Source organism: Cicer arietinum, chromosome 2 (assembly GCF_000331145.2).
Source record: "Cicer arietinum cultivar CDC Frontier isolate Library 1 chromosome 2, Cicar.CDCFrontier_v2.0, whole genome shotgun sequence".
Classification (NCBI taxonomy): domain Eukaryota; kingdom Viridiplantae; phylum Streptophyta; class Magnoliopsida; order Fabales; family Fabaceae; genus Cicer; species Cicer arietinum.
Genome location: NC_021161.2, coordinates 11,501,706 through 11,522,940, shown reverse-complemented (window position 1 = coordinate 11,522,940; position 21,235 = coordinate 11,501,706). Strand labels below are relative to the sequence as shown.

Below are 21,235 nucleotides of genomic sequence, written 5' to 3'. Positions count from 1 at the left end.
TTTAAAAAAATTTATTTCATCTAATCTAATTATTTAATTTAATTTTTTTTAATAATTATTGTTTTTATTTATTTAAAATTAAAAGTATTGCTTTATAATAAATTTTTTGGAAAGAAAAAAGATTATGTGTAGAATTCAAAAATAAAGCATCACCATTTGAGTAAGATTAAAGATTGAGTCGAGTCTATAAGAAATTAGTTTTTAAGTTAAGTTAAAATTAGATTTTTTTTTAATTTTTGTATTGTAAATTATATTTTTAAGTCAACTTATTTTTTAAATGTTAATAAAATTTATGAAATTTGATATATATATATATATATATATATATATATATATATAAAATATATCTATTTATTTGTGATATATATATATATATATATATATATATATATATATATAATATAACTATTTATTTATTAAAATTATTGTTTCCGTGCGGCTGCACGGGTTACAAACTAGTAGATGATAAAAGTAGGGAATGAAAATTACAATTAAATCAAATTCACATTTTACTTCCATTTATTGTATTTGTAGCACTTCAAAGTTAAAAGAAATAGACCATAGTGTAGCACAAGGAAATAGAAGAGAATACTCGAAGATGGAGCACGAGGAAGACGAAGAGCCACCTCTTGCTGTTCAGATTCAACTGGATAATGATCAATCCGTTTCTCAACAACCTTCTGTTGGTGTCACCCTCATCACCGGTTATCTTGGTGCTGGCAAGTCTACGGTATTACCTTTTTACCCCTTTCCATCAAAATTAACACCCCCATTCTTTTTCACCACTCACAATTTTCCCTTTTGCTAATTTTCAATTTTTTATTAATTGGGTAGTTTAAAGTTGTGTCCTTTCTCCCTTTTTTCTTTCTTTTTGTTATTTGTTCATGTCTTTGTTGCTTATTAGTATTATTACTAGTTTTGAGTAAATAACCATTTTGATACTTGAATGTGTGAGTCCCTGTTACTATAGCACTTAAATGCATCAAAATTTCAAAAACATATATGAATGTCTCTTTTTGTTATTTGTTCATGTCTTTGTTGCTTATTAGTATTATTACTAGTTTTGAGTAAATAACCATTTTGATACTTGAATGTGTGAGTCCCTGTTACTATAGCACTTAAATGCATCAAAATTTCAAAAACATATATGAATGTCTCTTTTGTTAATTAATTTGATCCTTGTTTGTGTGTGCCTTTCATTGGTTAGTTTAGTTTTCATATGTGTATCCCTTTAGTCGGTTTAGTCCATGTAATTACAAACAAAAGACGGCTCAAAGATGTTTTTGTCAATGTTTTAACAAACCACTATTGATATGTGATATGTGATTTAGTACAGCGTATTGTTAAATAGCGGCTATAGCAACATTATAGCAATGTAGTGTAGCAGACTTTGAACTAAGTGCTATTTTTCGTGATCCACAATTGATAGCACTGATTTTTGTTATTTCGATACATTCGGCGACTAAAAAATGATTGTTTACTCACTGGTTTTTGAAGTGATAGTGTTTCAATGATTTTGTGATGTGGAGTTGTGAATTGGTTATCTTGACTTTCAGTTAGTGAATCATATCTTGAACTCTCAACACGGGAAGAGGATTGCTGTCATATTGAATGAATTCGGTGAGGAAATTGGAGTGGAAAGAGCACTGATAAATGAAGGGGAAGGTGGTGCAGTTGTTGAAGAATGGGTTGAGCTTGCTAATGGGTGTATATGTTGCACTGTTAAGCATAGTTTGGTTCAAGCCCTTGAGCAGCTTGTACAGAGAAAAGAAAGGTTAAACAAACAAAACTATCAAATTTTTAGGCATAGAAAAATTGAAGCACCTTACTCGTAATGATATTTAATTGCATAGTGTTTTTGTTCACTTTTATCAAAACCCCTTTTAGTTCTGTCATGAATTGATGTAGTTTTCAGCAAAGTGGGTCTTATCTTGGCACAATTATTTAGTTATTTTGTATCTTTAGGTTAGACCATATATTGCTGGAAACCACTGGTTTGGCTAATCCAGCACCTCTGGCATCTATTCTTTGGTTGGATGAACAGTTGGAATCTGACGTGAAGCTTGATTCCATTGTCACTGTAAGTGTCTTTAATGGATGAAATTGATTATGTTTTCTATTTTTATTTTTATTTTCGGGCCATCGCTAATGTAGCAAAAGCTATTTTTTTCCTTAGTACATGAAAGCATGGCTTATGATTTGTGAATCATGGTGCCTTTTTCTAATTGTGTTTCTGTCCAAATAGGTTGTCGATGCAAAAAATGTTAGGTTTCAGCTCAAGGAGCACCGTGGCTCATCTTCATTTCCTGAAGCATATTTTCAGATAGCATTTGCGGTAATTGTTTATTATATTAACTGGATTTCAGTTATTGATTCTTATTGATAATGCATTTTTTTTATCATTTAATAGTTGTCAGATTTTTATTTTTATATGAAAAAAAGATAAGAAAAAAAATTGTGATAGAAGGAACACTTTAAACTATATTTCACTAACAAGACAAAGTAATTGTTATATATAAAACTGACCATATATCTCCCCTATCTATGCTGATAATTTAGGTCAAGTACTAGCATAGTACAACAAGTAAAGGTACCATAGTACCCTAACAATAATTTAAATGAACTTTTAGTACTTCTATTTTTGCTGATTCACGATTTTGGTCCCCCTATTTTAAATTCGAAAATATAGTCCCCTAATTTTTTAAATTTCAAAAAAAAGTTCTCCAACGCTGAATTTTGGACTTATTTTTGCTGCTTTGTCATGTTAAATAACAAGCCAACAAGTCACTAGGTCATGTGGCAATGCATAATTTTTGTGAAATCTAATTTTTTTAGGGTTTTAAATTATTTTTTCATTTTAAGTTTTACTTTTTAAACAATACTTTAATGATACGAAAAATAAAATAATATTTAATCCACATATTCATTGTCACTCAACTCAACCCTGTGACTTGGCAACTAATTTTTAACCTTGACGCATCAACAAAAGTAAACCCCAAATTTATTGGTAGGGAAAATTTCTAAATTTTTGAAATTGAGGACTATATATTGGATTTAGACATTGGGGGGCTAAAATCATGAATCAGTGATAGTAGAGGGACCATAACTGCATTTAAGAGAATTTACATAGTAGAATTGTATATTGAAGAGCTAATAATTTTGCTGTTTGTTTCAGGACATTGTAATTCTTAACAAGGTTGATTTGGTATCTGCAGAAGGTTCTGGAGCTCTGGAGGAACTTGAGGAGGAAATCCATAACATTAACACACTTGCAGAGATAATTCATTCTGTTCGATGTCAAGTCGACTTATCTAAGATATTGAACCGCCAAGCTTATGATACCGCAGTAAATCATATGTATTTTCGTTCTTGATCCATAGTCTTTTCTTCCCACCTTCATGATTGCAATTTACCATTTGCCGCCTCTCTTTTCAGCATGCAACACATTTAGAGGCATTGTTAGAAGAAAGTCGTTCTTTGTCTACTAAAAAGCTCCATGATAGTGGCGTGAGAACCTTGTGCATTTGCGAGACACGCGCAATTGATCTTGATAAGGTAGATTTTCAAATTTCATTCATGATGTTATTGCAGATCACATTATATATAAAAATTACTTGAATTTTTTCTTTCTTGTATAGCTTCTAATCAAGTATCTTTCGAATAAACCTTTTTCAGTTTCAACTGGTATTTATTTATGTAAAGTATGAGTAATTTCTGCGTGTCTAATGAGATCATACAACTTCTATTTATAATGATGTTGTAATAATTATATTCAATGTCTAGGAAGTTGTATTGACTAGGACTACTAACAATTAGTCTAGGATGTTGGACAATCAAGCAATAATAAAAACTTACACTGAATTTTAACAATTTATATAATGTTTAAACCATTGTAGACTTGTATATGGCTAGAGGAGATTCTTTGGGATAAGAAATATGATATGGATGTATACCGTTGCAAAGGAGTTTTAAGTGTTCAAAACTCTGATCAATTGCATACTCTGCAGGTAAGTTATACTTAACATCATTATGATTTTCCTAAAATTTGTCTTATGGTACTAGAATGTTCTTCTGTCTCTAAGCAGGTATATATGATCCATCTTCACCAGTGGTTAGGCACGTACAATTTTGTTAGGTAGATCTAGTGAGAGCGTGAGTTGGCAAGTGAAGCTAATCTAACAATGTGAAAATGTTCAAGATTGATTGACCGTTTGTCTAAGATTAAATGGTCAAGAGTTGCTTGTGTTTAGAGTCTAATATTGGATGTAATATGGTCCGAAAAATGTTTATAAACAGTGGCATTTCTCACTTTAAAAGTCGGTTTTATGGAGTTGATTTAGGTCCAACTCCAAATTTTAAGATAGTATAAGAGTCTATATAAGATCTGTTAGGACATCCGTTATTATTGAGTCACTCAAGTCATGTTCCAAATGTCTATTCTTGTCCTCTTGGTCATGAGGGGTGTGTGATATGGTCCTAAAAAGGGTTTATAAGTAGAGGCATCTCTCACCTTAAAAGTCATCTTTGTTGGGTTGAGTTTGGCCCAATCCTAAATTCTAAGAACTTGTAACCCCTTAAAAATCTTATTGTACATGGATGATAGTCACATGTAAAATCAATCGAGATCATGGATATGTAGTAGTGGTTTCCCCTCTAATTTGATACACCTATTCACTTGCTAATCTTAAACATCTACTCTACTTCGTAACTTTTGTATCGTTGGTAAGTGAAACATTGAATATTAACATGATTATAATGCACACCATGGTTTAGATAAATTTGACATTCATGGGTATGCAATCTTGTGGTTTATTTTTTACTTATGTAAGTAATAAATTTTGAAAAGTATGTTATACATTAACATAAAGTAGTTAGATGAAGTATCAATTAGTTTTCAAATCATTTGATATACTCAATTTTATAACATTAGAAGCTTCCATCTAACAGTTAATAGTAAAAAAAATGCTTACGTATTTTATTTGAGTCATGGTGATTTTGTCGAAGCTACAAAGTGTAGATTTTGTCGAAATCACTCTTTGTAGCTTCAACAAAATCACAGTAGTTCATAGTGATTCTACTAAACTTACTGCAAATCCAAACATGGATTAAAGTAGTCATTTTGAGAAATACTTACTTTTAGAGTGTATGCCTCCTTCTATATAATATTTGGGTTTTAAATAATTGATTGGTGAAAACCTCGCAGGCAGTGAGAGAACTATATGAGATTGTTCCTGCTCGCAAGTGGGGGAAGGAAGAAAACAAGATTAATAAGATAGTCTTTATAGGTAACTAGAAGAGCTTTCTCTTGTGTAAGCACAAATTTGAATACTCTTCATCTTGTTAATATGTTTATTTTGTGATTAACAGGTCATAATCTGAAAGAAGATGTTCTGATTAATTCATTCAGAGCTCTTGCAACATGTTAGGCTGTGTATTTGTTCTCTTGTATGGGTAAAGACTAATAGTTGGGTATTTGATGATGATTTTGAGATTCAGCCTAATTAGTGTGTTAAAATCTGAGCTGTTTTTCTAATCACAGGTCAAGTTCTAGGTCCCTTAATGCTCAGCTCATATGATTAAAGTTAAATATTTTTAATGATAAAACAATTATTGGTGTTAGTGCTTATGAATTAAATAAATAAAATGTCTCGTATTTGCTACCATTGTCTAAAAGAAACTTTGCTCTTACTCAAGTTATATTTTATTTATTTTATTTTATTTTATTAAACTCAACATAAAAATGGACTTGGTAAGAGAAAACGTAATTCATGTTTGGATATAGTTTACGTATCATGGTTTCATCTAATGGAAAAGTGACTTTTTATTTTGCTTTCAAACCATATATTAAGATTTGAAAAATGAAATTTTATTCATTATGGACCATATGGATTAGTTGGGTAAGAGTTACTGCAGAGTGAAGTCTGATTAATCGATTAGATAATTTATTTAATCAATTAAATAGCTGAATTATGTGAGTTGTATGTCTAAATACGTGTGATTTATGTTTTGGTGATGAATTGTTGTGTTATTTGATAATTGGTATGTTTCTGTTGAATTATGCTAGGGGTCGAATTTACTGATAAGCTGTGTTAATCGGTTAGACGTAGTGAAATTCATGTGTTGATCGATTAAGTAGCTAGAAAATCTAAAAAATCACTAAATGTCAACTTGTGATTAGGATTAATGAGTCAGGTTCTTGGTTAATGGATTAAGTACAAGATAATTGATTAGATGGGATAGTTAATCGATTAAATGAAGAATAGTATGTTAATAACCTTAACTAAGAATAGTAAATGTGAATTAATTATGGAAATGATTGATTGTGATGTTGTGTAAATAATATATTGTTGATATTGATGAATATGATAGCAACTTTATGATACACAAGTCACATATATCGATTGTGTTGGATTAAATGATATCAATTTGATGATTGTATATATAAGTTGTTTTTCTAAATGGTATTAATGACACCACTAAAGCAATCTATAAAATATTGGTAACTCCGACTAAAAACTCTTCTCCGTTAAGTAGGAGAGCGTCTTCCTACTTGTAACAATCCCAAGTAGTGGATTTAATGAGAAGTAGTTGCTGATTAAATTTCATATTGGTTGAACATGCATTAAATCATATTATGTTATGTTCTATGTAGTTAGTAGTAGATAGCGTCGCGTATCGGCCCACCCTTAGAATGCTATAGCAGTGTAGCAGGTAGCAGTATAGCCGTTACATCGAAGAGTTTAAGGAAACATTTAGAGCGATTATATTTAATACCATACACATAAAGGTAAAAAAAAAATAGAAAAGTGTAAAAATTAAAGAAACATTTCCCTAACTCATAACTTCAAAGGTCATTGCTACTAATATTTCAAATATAATATAAACGAAAATAACACATAAGTTCTAATCTCTAAGGTCAACATAACACATCTAATATTCAAACATATTAAAAAAAAATAAAAAATAAAAAGCAAAACAGATTCGGCCTCCGAGGCTCAAAACAACATGTCTAAGCATTTAAATAAAAACAAGTGTTCTTTAAATGGGATCACTATCATCATCATGGTCAAGCTCCTCCTCATCATCACATTCAAGTTCTTCATCATCATTATCAAGTGCAATTTGTTTTGTATCCTCCTATTCTTCCTCTATGTTATGTGTGCCTAAACAAGATGCTTGGTTCATCATTATTGGTGGACTCCTAGTGATTGTTATTGGCTCACCAACCCCTGCCATATCAGCAACATCCTCCCAAGTCAATGTATCACCCTCAAATACCAAGTCATCTCCAGCTCCAATCGCTTCTTGATCTTCAACCATTACTTCCATCAACCACTCATTACCTTTAAGATAATGGGATCAATTAACTCACGAATGTCAAAGCGTTCCATTAGTTTTTAGTTATATTTCACAAAAACCAAATATGACAACCACTATATCAAACAATCAATCAACAATTTCAAACAAATTAAACTCAAATGACATTTAGTGAGTTGTGAAGTAGCAATGTCACTCACAAGAAAGGTGGTTTGAATTGTGAGCCTTTTAAAATTTTGATTCATGTGCTTAATTTAAATTAACTCAAGAATCATCTTGGTTTGATAAACAATAAAAGGAGAACATTCTTTGTTAGTAATATAACAATAAACTTCACGATGTGATCAGTGTTAAGTGAGTGATAAACAAATGGAGATAAGGAAAAGAAGGATCACACACAAAAAGTATACTGGTTCATCCAACTCGGGTTAGTCTAGTCCTTACAACTGTGAGATTTTAACTATGTGCTTCAAAACCAAGAATGTTCTCCTTCACACATTTTCTCTTGATCGCACCTAGATCAATTACAATCTTCACCTTTCAATCTATAAAAGATTTTTAGAATCACCTTTCAACCTTGAAAGGATTTTTATAAACACACTCAGTCTAACATAAAAGATAGACTTGAGTTACAAATGATGTGTATGATAAAAGTGTTTGGGATCTTTGGAACTTCTCAACACTTGTTTGAGATAAATAAAGACAAACTCAGTAAATGATAATCCAAAGATATAGTGAAGAGAGCTGGAGTTTGCTTGAAGAGTTTTTGACTTGTTATTACTTGAACAAGTGTTGGTTGATTTGTAAATTGAACTCTTGCCTTCATTTTTCAATTGATTTTCAATTTATAGATGATAAAAGGGTTTGGATATTCATTTTAAAATGAATATAGTTGTTGGACACACTTCCCAAATGTTAGATGATAAAACACTTAGAATCATAATTAGAAGTCTTAATTAGCCTTTGTTTAATTATCATCAAAACATTAATTTGAGATTTTGTCTCAACAACTTGCTCAAAAATACTCCAGTTGCACTCACAACCTGAAGAACTACATGTCAAACTTAATACTCTAATTGTAATATTTAGCAAGTTAGGAACATGACGTCCATAAGTTCTCCACCACTCACCTATAATGAATAACCAATTAGGATCACTATTAACACAATATTTCATGTAAATCTAATTAAATATATCAAAACAACTCACTTTGACTTACCCAGAGCCATAACAATTATGTTTCTTATATAGCCTTTATGCTAAAGAGTCATTCAGACCTCCTATAATATGCTAGTTCAACAGTAGTTTTTATCCTCTTTATTAGTAGTAGCACTTAGCCTCTGAAGACATGTGAGGAGTCCATCATTAATTTTGTTATTCCCGTCAACACTTGCATCACCAGGGATTAAGATAATGACCAGCTGCATGAAGTGGATGATGAAGTTGACAATTTCATCTATTATCAATGATAGCAAAAATATCTTTGTACTTGTCTTTATTGTTGTTGAAAGACTTCATCATGGTTTCCTTGGCCATATCCATAGCCTCATAGATGAAACCCATTGCAAGCTTTTTATCATTATCAACAAGCCTTAGTACTTGCACAAGAGGTCCCATGGCCTTAAAACTATAGAACACACCATTCCAAAAAGATGGCAAGAATACAACGTCTCTTGCCTTTTTCCCTTTAGGCTCCTTAGATACACTTAAGTTGGACTAGTCATCCAAGGTGAACATCCTACCAAGGTTGTTTTTCATTTTGTACAACCTTTGCAATGTGATAAAACGAGTAGCAAAGCGAGTAATGCCAACTCTTACTAGTTCAGCTTTGTCGGTGTATTTTCTCATCGTATTTAAGGTTATGGTATGATTGTAAATGAAGCCTACAGGAGTGACCCCTCTTTAACATGCCTTTTTATTTTTGGAAGTTTCTCAATGTCTTTTAACATCAAATTGACACAATGTGCTGCACGTGGTGTCCAAAAGAATTTTTGTCTTCTTGCTTGTAGTTTTCTACGGACAATATCAAATAAATCTAAGTTACCAAATTGACACAATCAAGTTAGACTAGTAAACAAAGTTACTCTTACCCGCCGAAACATAATTTCTACCGTTGTATGTGATTACTTGCACAACATTTTCTTCTCCCATATCTACCACAAAAGCATCCTAGAGCTCAAATAGTTTATGTCTGATCTTCACATACCCAAAAGCATCAACATTGTTAACAAACATTGTCCCACGTAGACAATTAACCATGAAGTTGATTAATGTCCTATTCTTGCGATATGTCCATGCACCAGACATGATCGAACAACCACTTTTAGCCCGTTCTACAATATGTGGTTGCAACATCTCACTAGTAAGCTCCAATTCCTTTTTCAAGAGTGGGATTCGTAACTCTTGATAGTTTGGAATCTTTAGATGCGGACCCTAGTTGTATACTGCCTCAATCATAAGCTTGAAGGATTTGTCGCGCAACACATTGAAGGGAATTCCACACTTATAAAACCATCGAGCTAAAAATTGAATTGTCCTAACTCGTGTTTCCTTATTGCAAATGCTTGTTTCCTTATTGATGTTGGTGGCCTCTTATTATATAGCAAAGCCAAAGGTCTTTTGACAATTTTTCCTCTTTTGGCAGCAGGGGCATCAATAGATTGTTGCTGTTTTTCAGCTCAAATATTGTAGGTTTCTTGCACCTCATACTGCTCATCATCATCAACGTTCACCTCCAACAAATGTTGACTTTCAACCTTTTTCTTATCATAGTCTTTTTGAATATTTAACTTTACCCCTTGGGGAATTTTCTTGCAAGAACTAACATTACCCCTTAATCCTATTTGGTGTCTCTTTGCTCTAGTAATACCTCCAGAATATGTATGGAGACAAAAATCGCATGTATCATTCCTCTTATTATTGATATCTTTAGGCTATTCCATCCCAAGTTGGGTCAAGGTTATTCCCAATGGATTTAACCAGACCACAAGAGTTAGGGTTGTTCAAAGGTATTGATTGTGTTGGTTGAGACTGAGATGATGCCATAGTATAGAGGAAAAGGAATGACCGAAACAAAAATTGGAAGAAGAAGAGAGGTAGAGAATAGGGGCGGAGAAGATAAGTTAATGAGAACAAGAATATGTTTGAGTGTGCTCTATTTCTGATGTCTGAGTGTGCTCTGTTTCTGATGTTTGAGTGTACTATGTTTCTGATATTTGAGTGTATTATGTTTTTATTAGGAAAAAAAAAATAAAGTATTTTTTGCATAAGCAAAGTAGCAGAAGAGATGCAATAAAATATTAAAAGCGGCAATAAAATATTAAATGTGCGCATTTACTGATTTACTGTTTCGTTTTTCCCAGAAACAACATTTTTCCCATTGCATTTATTGTTGCACGTTTTTCCTAGAACCCTAACCCTAGTTTGTAACGTGACGGCATTTCGTGTATCATCGAACCACCACGACGCCACACAACAACGCGGTTGCAGCCACAACGACCGCTTCTGACTACAAATGTTATGTTTAATGTGTTGAACTTTGTTATGTTGATTAAGTGTTGATGTAATGCACATTTAATTAGTTTACTTCGTTCGTTTTATACTTTTGAGTATGGTGATCGAATTCTGTTATTTTTTCCTTGTGGCTGCTTGCACAATATGTGCGGATAGATGATGATCTTGTTGAAGTTGATGAGCTCGGAGATGAAGTTGAAGTGTAATTTGCATGAAGATTTAACTGTAGCTACTAGATTATGTGTTGTCGGGTTTTTATTATTTACTTTGAATAAATATGATTGACTCTAAAAGATGTGACAATTGAGGTTAGAACTGTATTTTTGTTATTTCCGCACGTCATGATCACATGTGACCTCATTTATCCCGAAAATTTTTAATTGAACCATATTTTTTCTGCATAGTTGCCTTGTATTTTTTATACCTAGAGGATACAAACTCGTGTCATTGATATCAATTGAAGGATATAACATTTACCACTTGACCAAAAGCTATAGTTATATTGTCATTAGCCTTTTTCTTTTTTCTAGACATGCATAGAACTCCTCAACTCAATCTGCAAGAACTTCTCAACATGGATAGACATCATCAAATTATATCCCTTAAATGAGAGAAACTTCAGTATTTTGTCGTTCAACTAAGTTGTGCAACCCATTAAAAACTGCAATGGAGTTACTAATCTCCACCATGTTTTTAGGAGAGAAATGTTAGTGTTTTGTCGTTCAACCAAACTATGCAACCCATTAAAGAGACTACAATTGAGTTACTCATCTCCATCATGTTTCAACATCTTCTCCTCCTCATCCATTTGATTTAACTGCTACCCGTTCTATTTGTCACTTCGACAAAACCGTGCAAATAATTGGGTGAAGACGGGTGGTGTTTTATCTTCATCAATTATTGTCAGTTTTGGTTTTTTTACCCGAAATGACAATAATCGACCGATATTTAGGCCTAATCAAAAGAAGTTTTTCTATAAAGCTCAGTGTGAGTTTAAGCGGGTACCCTAGGGTTGACCTTGTTGACATGCTTATCAAATAGTTTCATAAGTGACATATGGCTAGCTACATTCGTATAATGGAATCAAAGCTTTTGTTCATATTGATTGAGTACTAATTATGTGTGTCCATAATGATGATCCTGAGTGCATCCTGGACACTTTTTCTTAATGTCAAAATTAGGGAGTAGAGAGACACTTTTAGGGGTCCAATGAATGTGAGATATGAATGAAAAATTTAGTAGTATCATTGTTGGTGCATGAAAGAAAGAAATGTTCATAGTTCTTCATGAAACTCATTTGTACGTGGACTTTGGAAACCCAAGAACGTCTTATTGAAAAAAATGTTTATATACTTAAAAAGACCTTTTAAGAAGGATCAAACACACATAATTGTTGAATGTTCTTGAGTCTGTCCTTCAATAGCTCTTTTGAAGGACCCGTGCATTACATTTTGAAGGGTCAATGCAACATTGTCGTAATCTAGTCTCTATGCATTCAACACTAGAATGAGATAATCTAAATGTAATGATTTTTTTTTCTTCAAAAATTGATGGTTCCTACACTATTTCCTTTCTCTTCCATTTGTCTTGACCAAACAAAGGAAAAACAGTCCCATCATTTTATTTATTCTATTTTTGGACTGAAACAAACAAGAAATTAGTGTAGATACACTAAATTCAAAAAGATCACCCGGGAAAATGAATCGTCTAAGTTTTATGTGACTATGTCAGATGCAATGTTAAAAAGAAAGTGAAAAGAAAAAAAAAAGGAATAGAAAACAAAGTGTTATGTTAGTTGTTTTATTGGAGAAAAAGTTAAAGGAAAGAAAGATAAAACTTTCTATTTTTATTTTTGATTGTGTAGAAAGTGAGAGGAAAGAAAGTGATATACTTTTAAAATGATAAAAATAGCCTAACATATAGAATATGACAAAAAGAAAGTAGGTTCAAAGAAAATGAGAAAATATAGTCCATTTCATTTCAAAATTGAGAGAAAGAATCTATGTAGAATCTAGAATATACTTTTCTTCCTCTATCTCACTTTTTATGGAGCAAATCATAACTTTATGGAGTAAATGTGTGAGGTGGTAATGTTATAGTCGCTGAATGCGAAAATGTATTGAAATTGCAAAAACAACCATGATTATAATTTTTATAGTAATTTTATAGATTAAATTGACTAACAAAAGTTACATTTGAAAAATAAACTAACAAAAGATACAATCGAAGATCAATTTTTTATTTGACTAAAAAAGACCGATATTCATTCATTTCAATCGGTGAAATACGTTGATACAATACAAATTCAAAATCGCTAAAACAAAAAAGGATGAGTCTGCGAACAAACTCAGAACATCTAGGTAAATAACACAAAATGACAATATGCCTACAAATATGACAAAATTCGAGTGTCCATAATACATATGCCTCAAGATTTATAACATTGATAACGCTAAAGTCATTAATTGCAATCTATAATAAATCAAAGTTACTTTACTGATCTATATCAAATAAACATCGCGCAAGACAAGAACACCAAAAAGCGCTGCACCAAGACGGGAATACAAAAAAACGCTACACTTATACGACGACGAAATCACATAAAAAACGAAAGAAAAACTAAATATATATGTAGATAAAATAAATAAAGAAAACAACCTACAAAAAGGTAACTCCAAACTAAAAAATATCTTAAATCACCCGTCTCTAAAAAATAAATAAATAAAACCTAATACTTATTTAGAGAGCAATTTTATTTTGAAACCTACTTAAAAAAAATATCTCCAAACATTTTTTTTTACAATATACTCTTTTTCATAATTTTGATATATTAAAAATATAATAACACCACTTAAAATATTTAAAGACTAAAATAACATTTTATTCAGATACCAAACAATAGAAACAATTTCAAAATATGTATCTTGTTTCCTTTGTAGCACTTTTTCTTTCCCTTTCTCTATTCCAAACACTGTAAATCATTACTTTCCTGAGTGCTTTGTGTCACACTGACATACAAAAATACCTTGACTAACAAGACAAAAACAAAAACAAACACAAAAACAAACACAAAAACAAACGAGAAGGGATTGTAAATGAAAATGGAAGTAGACAGTGAGAACAAACAAGAGAACAACATCAAAGAGGATGATCTGTTCAAAGCAGCTGAAGAAGGAGATTCTTCAGTCTTCGAAGCGTTGTCCACTGAAACACTCTCCAAAGCCCTCTCTTTAAGAAACGAAGATGCTCGTTCTCTTCTCCATGTTGCCGCTTCTTCTGGTCACTCTCAGGTTCCCCTTTTCCTCTTTGCTCAAAAGGGTCTCCTCCTTTTTCCTTCAATTGCATAAAAATTTGTTCTTTTTCGCATTTGTATCAAAACCCCAAATTGGGGTTTTAGTTAGTCAATTTTATTTAAGCTTAAAATTTGAATATTTTGTTGTTGTTGTGGATGGGAATTTATCAGGTAGTGAAGATATTATTGTCATCTGACGCATCTGCTGAGGTTATAAATAGTGCTGATGAGGAAGGGTGGGTACCACTTCATTCTGCTGCCAGCATTGGGAATTTGGAGATATTGGAGGCTTTATTGAACAAAGGTTTATTTTTATTTTATTAACTTCAAAAGATTAATTGTTATGCCTAATGTCTAGCAGCATTTCTTTTTTCATTTTGATTGAACTGTGAGTTAAGTGGATAAGTGTTTCATGTGTGTTCATTGGGACTGTTAAGTTTGATTCAGTTTAACCTGAGTGTATGACTTCATTTTGAAAAGAGGAATGCTATTTACATTATCTTTTTATTCGTGAAACCACGCGAAGCACTTTCTGAATACGTTGTGGGTTTTATAAAAAAATAGAGAATCTGTTTTAGTTCCAGATTTGCTGGAAAACACCACCTTTACAACCAATCTCAACGTTTCGTGATGTATTTGTGAGAATTCTCTTGTGATATTCAGCATTCCTCTTTAAGAAAAGGTACATGTGGACTTGTATCAGAAAGCCACAATAATTAGATGAATGGTACTATTTATTATGTTAACTATGATTTATACAAACTTCTGAAACATTTATTTTCACATTTTGGTTGTGTCATCTGCAATATTTTTTTGACACTTTGTTGCTATGGAATACGAAACACTTCTACAAAGGGCCACGTCGGCGTGTCAGACATGTTTTGGACACAGACATTTCTCAGACACGCCTTGAACACATGTCAGACTCCTCTTAACAGTGTCCAATTTAAAAAGTTTATTCTTTTGGCTCAGACTCCTGTTAGAGATGTCTTGGACAGCGCCACACCTGCTCTTCTCAGATAGTCCTAAGTCCTAACCCTATATTAGATCTTTTACTTTTTTAGACAAATAGCAGAATCATATCTATTATCATTATTTTTGTGAGGCTCATTATCATATGATTAACTAGTTGTTATAAAATACACGATCCATCTTCTTATATTAGGATTATTTGTGTAAGGATTGCATTGTAAATGATTCCTTTTAGTATTCTTTTTTGTGAGGGCCGTTACCATTACCATAATTTGCCTTTTAGAAGGTTAATATATTAATCTTAATGCTCAATTTAGATTTTTGTCCTGGTGTCCTATATTTTGGACATTAGCCGTGTCGCGGTGTCTGTGTCAGATTTTGTGCGTCATAGCTTTGTCCTATCTCTGTGTCTGTGTTGTATTGTCTTAGTGTCTCATGTCATGCTCGTGTCGTGTTTTTAGTTTGTCAACTGCAATTTTCCGTTAACTTTATTTCATATAAGTTGATTGAACTTGCAGGTTGTTATTATCTGTGATATCATAGTTGTTAAAGGTTTGCGGATCTAGTAATAAGATGCAGTACTGATAACCCATACCTTTCATGATTATATTTCATTTACAACGTAGAATGATTCATCAACTATCTTTAATGTTCTTGTTCTTCATTTTTTGTAGGAGCTGATGTTAATATAAAAAACAATGGAGGACGTACTGCCTTACACTATGCAGCCAGTAAAGGTCGGTCAAAGGTCGCTGAAAAACTCATCTCCCATGATGCCAAGATTAATTTAAAGGACAAGGTTATAGCATGGATTCATTTGATATATTTGTGACACTATGGTTTCAATGTCCCTCATTTTTCATAATAATCACATTATTAAAGATGACATTTATAATAATTTATAGTGTATGCCTTGTAAATTTTAATATGATCAGGTTGGTTGCACCCCGTTGCATCGGGCAGCTAGCACTGGGAATTCTGAGCTGTGCGAACTTTTGATTGAAGAAGGAGCAGATATCGATGCTGTTGATAGAGCTGGTCAAACTCCTCTGATGAATGCAGTGGTTTGTTATAACAAAGAGGTATGTATGCTTAGTCTATCTGTGCTTATGTGCTCTTGTGTTGTGTGTATACTGTAGAACAGTGAGTATGCATTATCAGGGTGCATTTCTACAGTATTTCTCATAAATTGATATGTATTTGTTGTAGATGTTCCTCTTATGATTTTTATGGTAGGAATATTGCTATGTTTCCATTTTAATTTTTGACAGCTTCACCATTCTTACTGATTTAGTTTGCAAAATTCTTATTTACTTGTGCATTAAATAATCCCAGAAGGAATAATAGCCCAGTGATAAAGGTTGGGCACCATAGGAGTTCTGTGTAGGAAGACCAGGGTCGACCCCTGCTACTAACATTTCTCCATCATTAACAAATTAGCCACTAACATTTGCTTATAAAAAAAAACGTGTGCATTAAATAAGTTGTTGTAAATTCTTGATCCATCTATTACTTTTCTTATAATCCTTTAGTTTGATAAGTTTTTTTACATGCCAACTTCTTAGAAGGATTCTATATTAATTTTTTGTGATTTAATCAAGTGTAAGTATAAATATCTGAACATGATGTTTCTTAACAGTTACTCCCTTCATTTCAATTTGAGTGTCGTTTAAAGTTTCTTTACAATAGTTAAATTGCAAGTATGCCTCTGGAATTGTATGATCCTGCGATCCAAACTCCTCTCTTCGTGCTGCGATGCGCATTGGATAGGACACGTGAAGTTCCTAGCTAAATTGCAAATTTCACCATCAACTTGTGGGATCACGAGTTCGTCACAACTGAGCTGTTTGAAACTGGGTCAGATTTTCCCACCGAAAATCCTAATTCTTTAGTATCCAGGTTGGGATTCCTCAAAAATACCCAGTATTTTTACTTTTAAAAAGAAAACTATGTGATACTTAAACCTTCCATCTTCTCGCGCGCAACTATCAAATAGCAGAAAGAACATCGCCTAAGTCTCAAACCTTCCATCTTCTCTCACATCCACTTCCACTGGCAACGGCGATGCTAACTCCTCCTTCCCTTCCTTTTTCTGTTCCTTGCGTGGTGCCTCTGTTTTTTTTAGTTCATCCTCTGTTCTGTTTTTTTGGAGTTATGAATTAATGATATGACTTATGGACTTGGTCTTCTGAATTATTTATGAATTTATGGTTATGAACTTTAATTGAATGTTTTGATTTAGAGGTTATTTTCTTGATCTATGATATTTTTATGCATGTGTATATAAAAACCATTTATATAAGTATAAGTTTACCATCTGGTAGGATCTTACGATCCGGGTTACGATCTTTCAACCCCCTCCCAATACTAGGTAGAATCATGATTTTATCAACATTGCTATAAACTTTAAAACCTGATAATTTCAAGCTACATAAATTAGATTAGACAATAAAGAATCAGGATTGGCACTCTAATGTGTCCTTGCCAAGACTCCAAAGGAAATTCTGGTTAGTAGTTGTAGCTTATAAAATGTTATAGAAGGTGAAAAATGTGGTTGGAGGCATACAACAAACTTCATGATACTGTTTAGTACTCAAGAGTATCAAATACTATCTGTAACTTTTTAATTCACACACCGAAGAGCGACAGCCAAGCAAAGGTACTATCCAAATTTGTGCGCAGAATCTGCAAATGAAATGTTCTGGGGTTGGATTCGTTAGTTATTTCTTTTAGTATCTGCATAAAACAAATGGAGGTCAATGATGAGTGCATTTGTTTTAGAGTTAGCTTCATCAATAATTCTGTAATTCATCAGCTCTTGCGGAAGGGACTAGTTTCCCGCAATATGACAAACCACAGTTCGAATCTCGTCCAAGAGAGGTGTCCACGTTTAGTGTTTGACAATATCTTGAATATCCCGCGGAAAGAACATGTGGGAAACAAAAAAAATGTCTATGATGAGAAATGTTTTGGTAGTTTTGTTATTGGAGTCTCATAGTTTTGGAGCACCATACATTGATGCAGTGCATAAATATCTACCTTGTGTTTGGTTTACAGGTAGCACTCCTTCTTATAAGGCATGGAGCAGATGTGGATGTGGAGGACAAGGAAGGGTACACCGTACTCGGTCGAGCTACCGATGAGTTTAGACCAATATTAATTGATGCTGCCAAGACCATGCTAGAGTGATACAAAACACAAGAGAATGAGAAAATTGTGAGGAATGCAATAAGAGAGCATTGTGCTGTAAAGGAAACAAGGTTTTGCTTAAGACCTGTATTATGTGTATGACCATTGAGTGCATTCAATGGCCTGCATTTTCGCCAACCAACCTTGCATTTCTCTCTTTTTTTCGATACCATTCTTAACCGGTATTCAAGGTTAATTTTCGCTGACATATTAAGCACCTGTTTGTTTTCACGGTGGGATGCTCCATCACCGCGTATTTTGATGTTGCTAGTTGTCGCTTCCTAATTTTTACTGTGTCTTTACATTGATAAGCGATAAAACATATGCTAAAACAACTTAGGTTTAAGGTTTATGATGCTTGTGATTTGTGAATATTGTAGCTGTTATCTTCTGCTGCATCTCCTACCTCTTCAACAAAATCTCAGCTGTTCAAGTGATCCAATGGATGAAATTTGTTTTGAGGGGACAGAGATGATCCAAATTCATCTGAGATGCTTTCTCTAAATCTCTTCAAACTTAACCAAAGAAAGAGAACTTCACTTATAGCAGATAAAAAATTGTTTAACTGTTGTACTATCAAAATAACTAGATTTTGTTTTGACAGCAATTAACCAGCAATTCTATTATGTCTGTTTGGTGGTCTAATATAAAAAGGAGCAACAATGATTGTTACAAAACAAATTGAGCACGAAACACACGACTAAGGTCAAAGGAGGAAGTAACTGTATTGTTGGTTACTTTTTATTTTTATTTTATTTTTTATTTTTATAGTAAATATGCACGAAATTGATTGTACATTATTTTTATTAAATATAATTTCATCAATTAATTTGTTTTATTTTTTTTATGGAATAATGTTAATTTAAATGAAAGTTTTTTTTTTCTTTCTCACCGAATCTTCTAAAAAATTCTCAAATTTTGTCTGGATTAACTAATTTAAAGGTGCATTTTAGACGTTAGAATTAGTAAATTCAAACTTGTAATGTTACTTATTTGAGAACATTTGAGGATAAGAAAAGAAACACCAATTTAAATGAGTATTTACTCATGAAGCATTTGGTCCAAATAGATACTCCAATGTGGGGATTATCTCAATGAGGATTAACCATGGTGGAATGAGGCTGAGAGAGTGATAGGAAGATAGTGATGAACTGCGTGGAGACGTGTATTTACATTTTTACTTTATAAATTTTTATTTTAACGGTTGATTTGAAAATTTCAAATTCTAATCATCAAATTGTCGTCAGCTAATGTCCATTAATGGACCATTTCTTATTAGTTTAGAATACATAGTAATTAGGACATTTGTACCTGAGTGATTCCACCAATGTATCCCCACATCTTTTTATTTGGATTGATTATGAGACTAACATTTGATTACACTAAAATTTAAACTTGATTTCTCATATCCTTTATTAGAAAATATACATTAATACATTAACACAACTAAAAGTGAGTTACTCATATCTTTTATTAGAAAATATACATTAACACAACTAAGAGTGAGTTACAAGTGAGTTAGAGTTTGTTACGAGTCAGTTAGAGTTGGTTTATGTATATTTTAGAGTTAGTTAGAAAGTGATCTTAATATATATATAGATCATAGCATTGTACTATTCAATTAAAAATAATAAAATTCAAATTCCTCACTTTAGTTTTCATTTTACATTTTCTGCTGTTTTGAATTTCTATCATCCTTCTCCTTATGAAAGGAAGTTGCCCGAGTTGACCAACACATATTAGTACCAATAGACCATTTCAAATTAGACTAAAAAACAACTAAGATAAAAATGGACACAAATTTAACAAAATGGTGTTTTCCTACAAGTACAGTGATTTAATTTATATATATAAAACTAAAATTTAATTTGTTCGATTTTAATCGAATGCTCCACAATTTACGAATGTAACAAATATGAGAAACCAAAACAATAAGTCATTCAATCCAAATAAAAAGCTAGATAGTATGTTTTTGTTCTCTAAACACATTTTGTACTTTTTAATATTGAAAATACATTTTAAAGTTTTCTCTACTCTAAAGCCGTATTTAAAAATACATTAAATTTTTTTTGATCTACAACAAAATTGTTTTGAAAACTAAGACACAAAATTCAATATCATAAAGACTCTTATTTAACATTTTTTCTTATTTTATCCTTTCTTTTTCTTTCCGGTCCAAGTAAAATTCCTTTATTACTCTAGTTGTGTTATACCCTCCCCATGATTAAAAAAGTCTAGACAATACCAATTTACCAAGTAGCACAAGGTATAAGTAAGAATGTAACTATAAATAAAAAAAGTGTAACCCATGAAACTTCTGTACCAAGTGTTAAAACTTAGAGTTAATATTATGTGAATTTTAAAGGTTGTAGAAATGTATAAGAGAGTTTTCACACACTAATATGATTTATAAAGGTGGAAATGGACCTTTTGAGGTGTCCCGGACACTCAATTTTGTGAAGGAAAAATAACACACTTAAATTGATCACCACAGACGTGCAGTTCGTTCGACCGCTTAGACATAAACTATGTGGTGCATTATATTTTATAACCAAATATATATATATATATATATATATATATATATATATATATATATACATAAACTATGTGGTGCATTATATTTTAAAACCAAATATATATATATATATATATATATATATATATATATATATATATATATATATTTTAGTGTACGTTATCGCATGTTTTTCTTGCTCTCTACGAGTGTGTTCCATTTCTTCCTATTTTTCCTTTGCGTTTGCGAGTCTTCTTCCACTTCCCTCCGATATCAAAGATCCGTTTTATGTGAACTAGTTAAAAACGTTCGCGCGATTTTTGCTCCAGTAAGTTGCAAATTTCCGTTATAAATAGAGGACTTCACTCAATTCACAAATGTGCACCAAAACTCTGAAGTTTTCCGAATTTTCTCTCTTCTCCCTTTTCTGCTTC

The 21,235-nt window shown here is 32.2% G+C and overlaps 2 protein-coding genes across 2 annotated transcripts; both read left to right on the top strand.

Moving 5' to 3' along the window:
* The first annotated feature begins 531 nt into the window (after positions 1-531).
* LOC101497141 (uncharacterized) lies at positions 532-5,663 on the top strand. Its single transcript, XM_012712843.3, has 9 exons — positions 532-730; positions 1,557-1,774; positions 1,966-2,080; positions 2,246-2,335; positions 3,176-3,346; positions 3,436-3,555; positions 3,897-4,007; positions 5,204-5,285; positions 5,368-5,663. Exons 1-9 carry the CDS (start codon positions 599-601, stop codon positions 5,424-5,426), a joined length of 1,098 nt encoding a protein of 365 aa, XP_012568297.1. The 5' UTR covers positions 532-598; the 3' UTR covers positions 5,427-5,663.
* Positions 5,664-13,753: 8,090 nt separating this feature from the next.
* On the top strand, positions 13,754-18,635 carry LOC101495937 (uncharacterized). The gene is made up of 5 exons (XM_004490084.4): positions 13,754-14,120; positions 14,294-14,426; positions 15,769-15,893; positions 16,030-16,176; positions 18,152-18,635. The coding sequence occupies exons 1-5, from the start codon at positions 13,926-13,928 to the stop codon at positions 18,281-18,283; spliced, it is 732 nt and encodes a 243-aa protein (XP_004490141.1). The 5' UTR covers positions 13,754-13,925; the 3' UTR covers positions 18,284-18,635.
* The last annotated feature ends 2,600 nt before the right edge of the window (positions 18,636-21,235 follow it).

What these genes read in the sequence shown, in the direction of transcription:
- LOC101497141 (XM_012712843.3), top strand. Translation starts at nt 599, where the DNA reads ATGGAGCACGAGGAAGACGAAGAGCCACCTCTTGCTGTTCAGATTCAA. An exon ending in GCCAAGCTTATGATACCGCA is followed by an intron (nt 3,347 to 3,435) that starts GTAAATCATATG and finishes CTCTCTTTTCAG; the next exon opens with CATGCAACACATTTAGAGGC. An exon ending in ATCAATTGCATACTCTGCAG is followed by an intron (nt 4,008 to 5,203) that starts GTAAGTTATACT and finishes AAAACCTCGCAG; the next exon opens with GCAGTGAGAGAACTATATGA.
- LOC101495937 (XM_004490084.4), top strand. Translation starts at nt 13,926, where the DNA reads ATGAAAATGGAAGTAGACAGTGAGAACAAACAAGAGAACAACATCAAA. An exon ending in CTTCTTCTGGTCACTCTCAG is followed by an intron (nt 14,121 to 14,293) that starts GTTCCCCTTTTC and finishes GGAATTTATCAG; the next exon opens with GTAGTGAAGATATTATTGTC. An exon ending in AGATTAATTTAAAGGACAAG is followed by an intron (nt 15,894 to 16,029) that starts GTTATAGCATGG and finishes TAATATGATCAG; the next exon opens with GTTGGTTGCACCCCGTTGCA.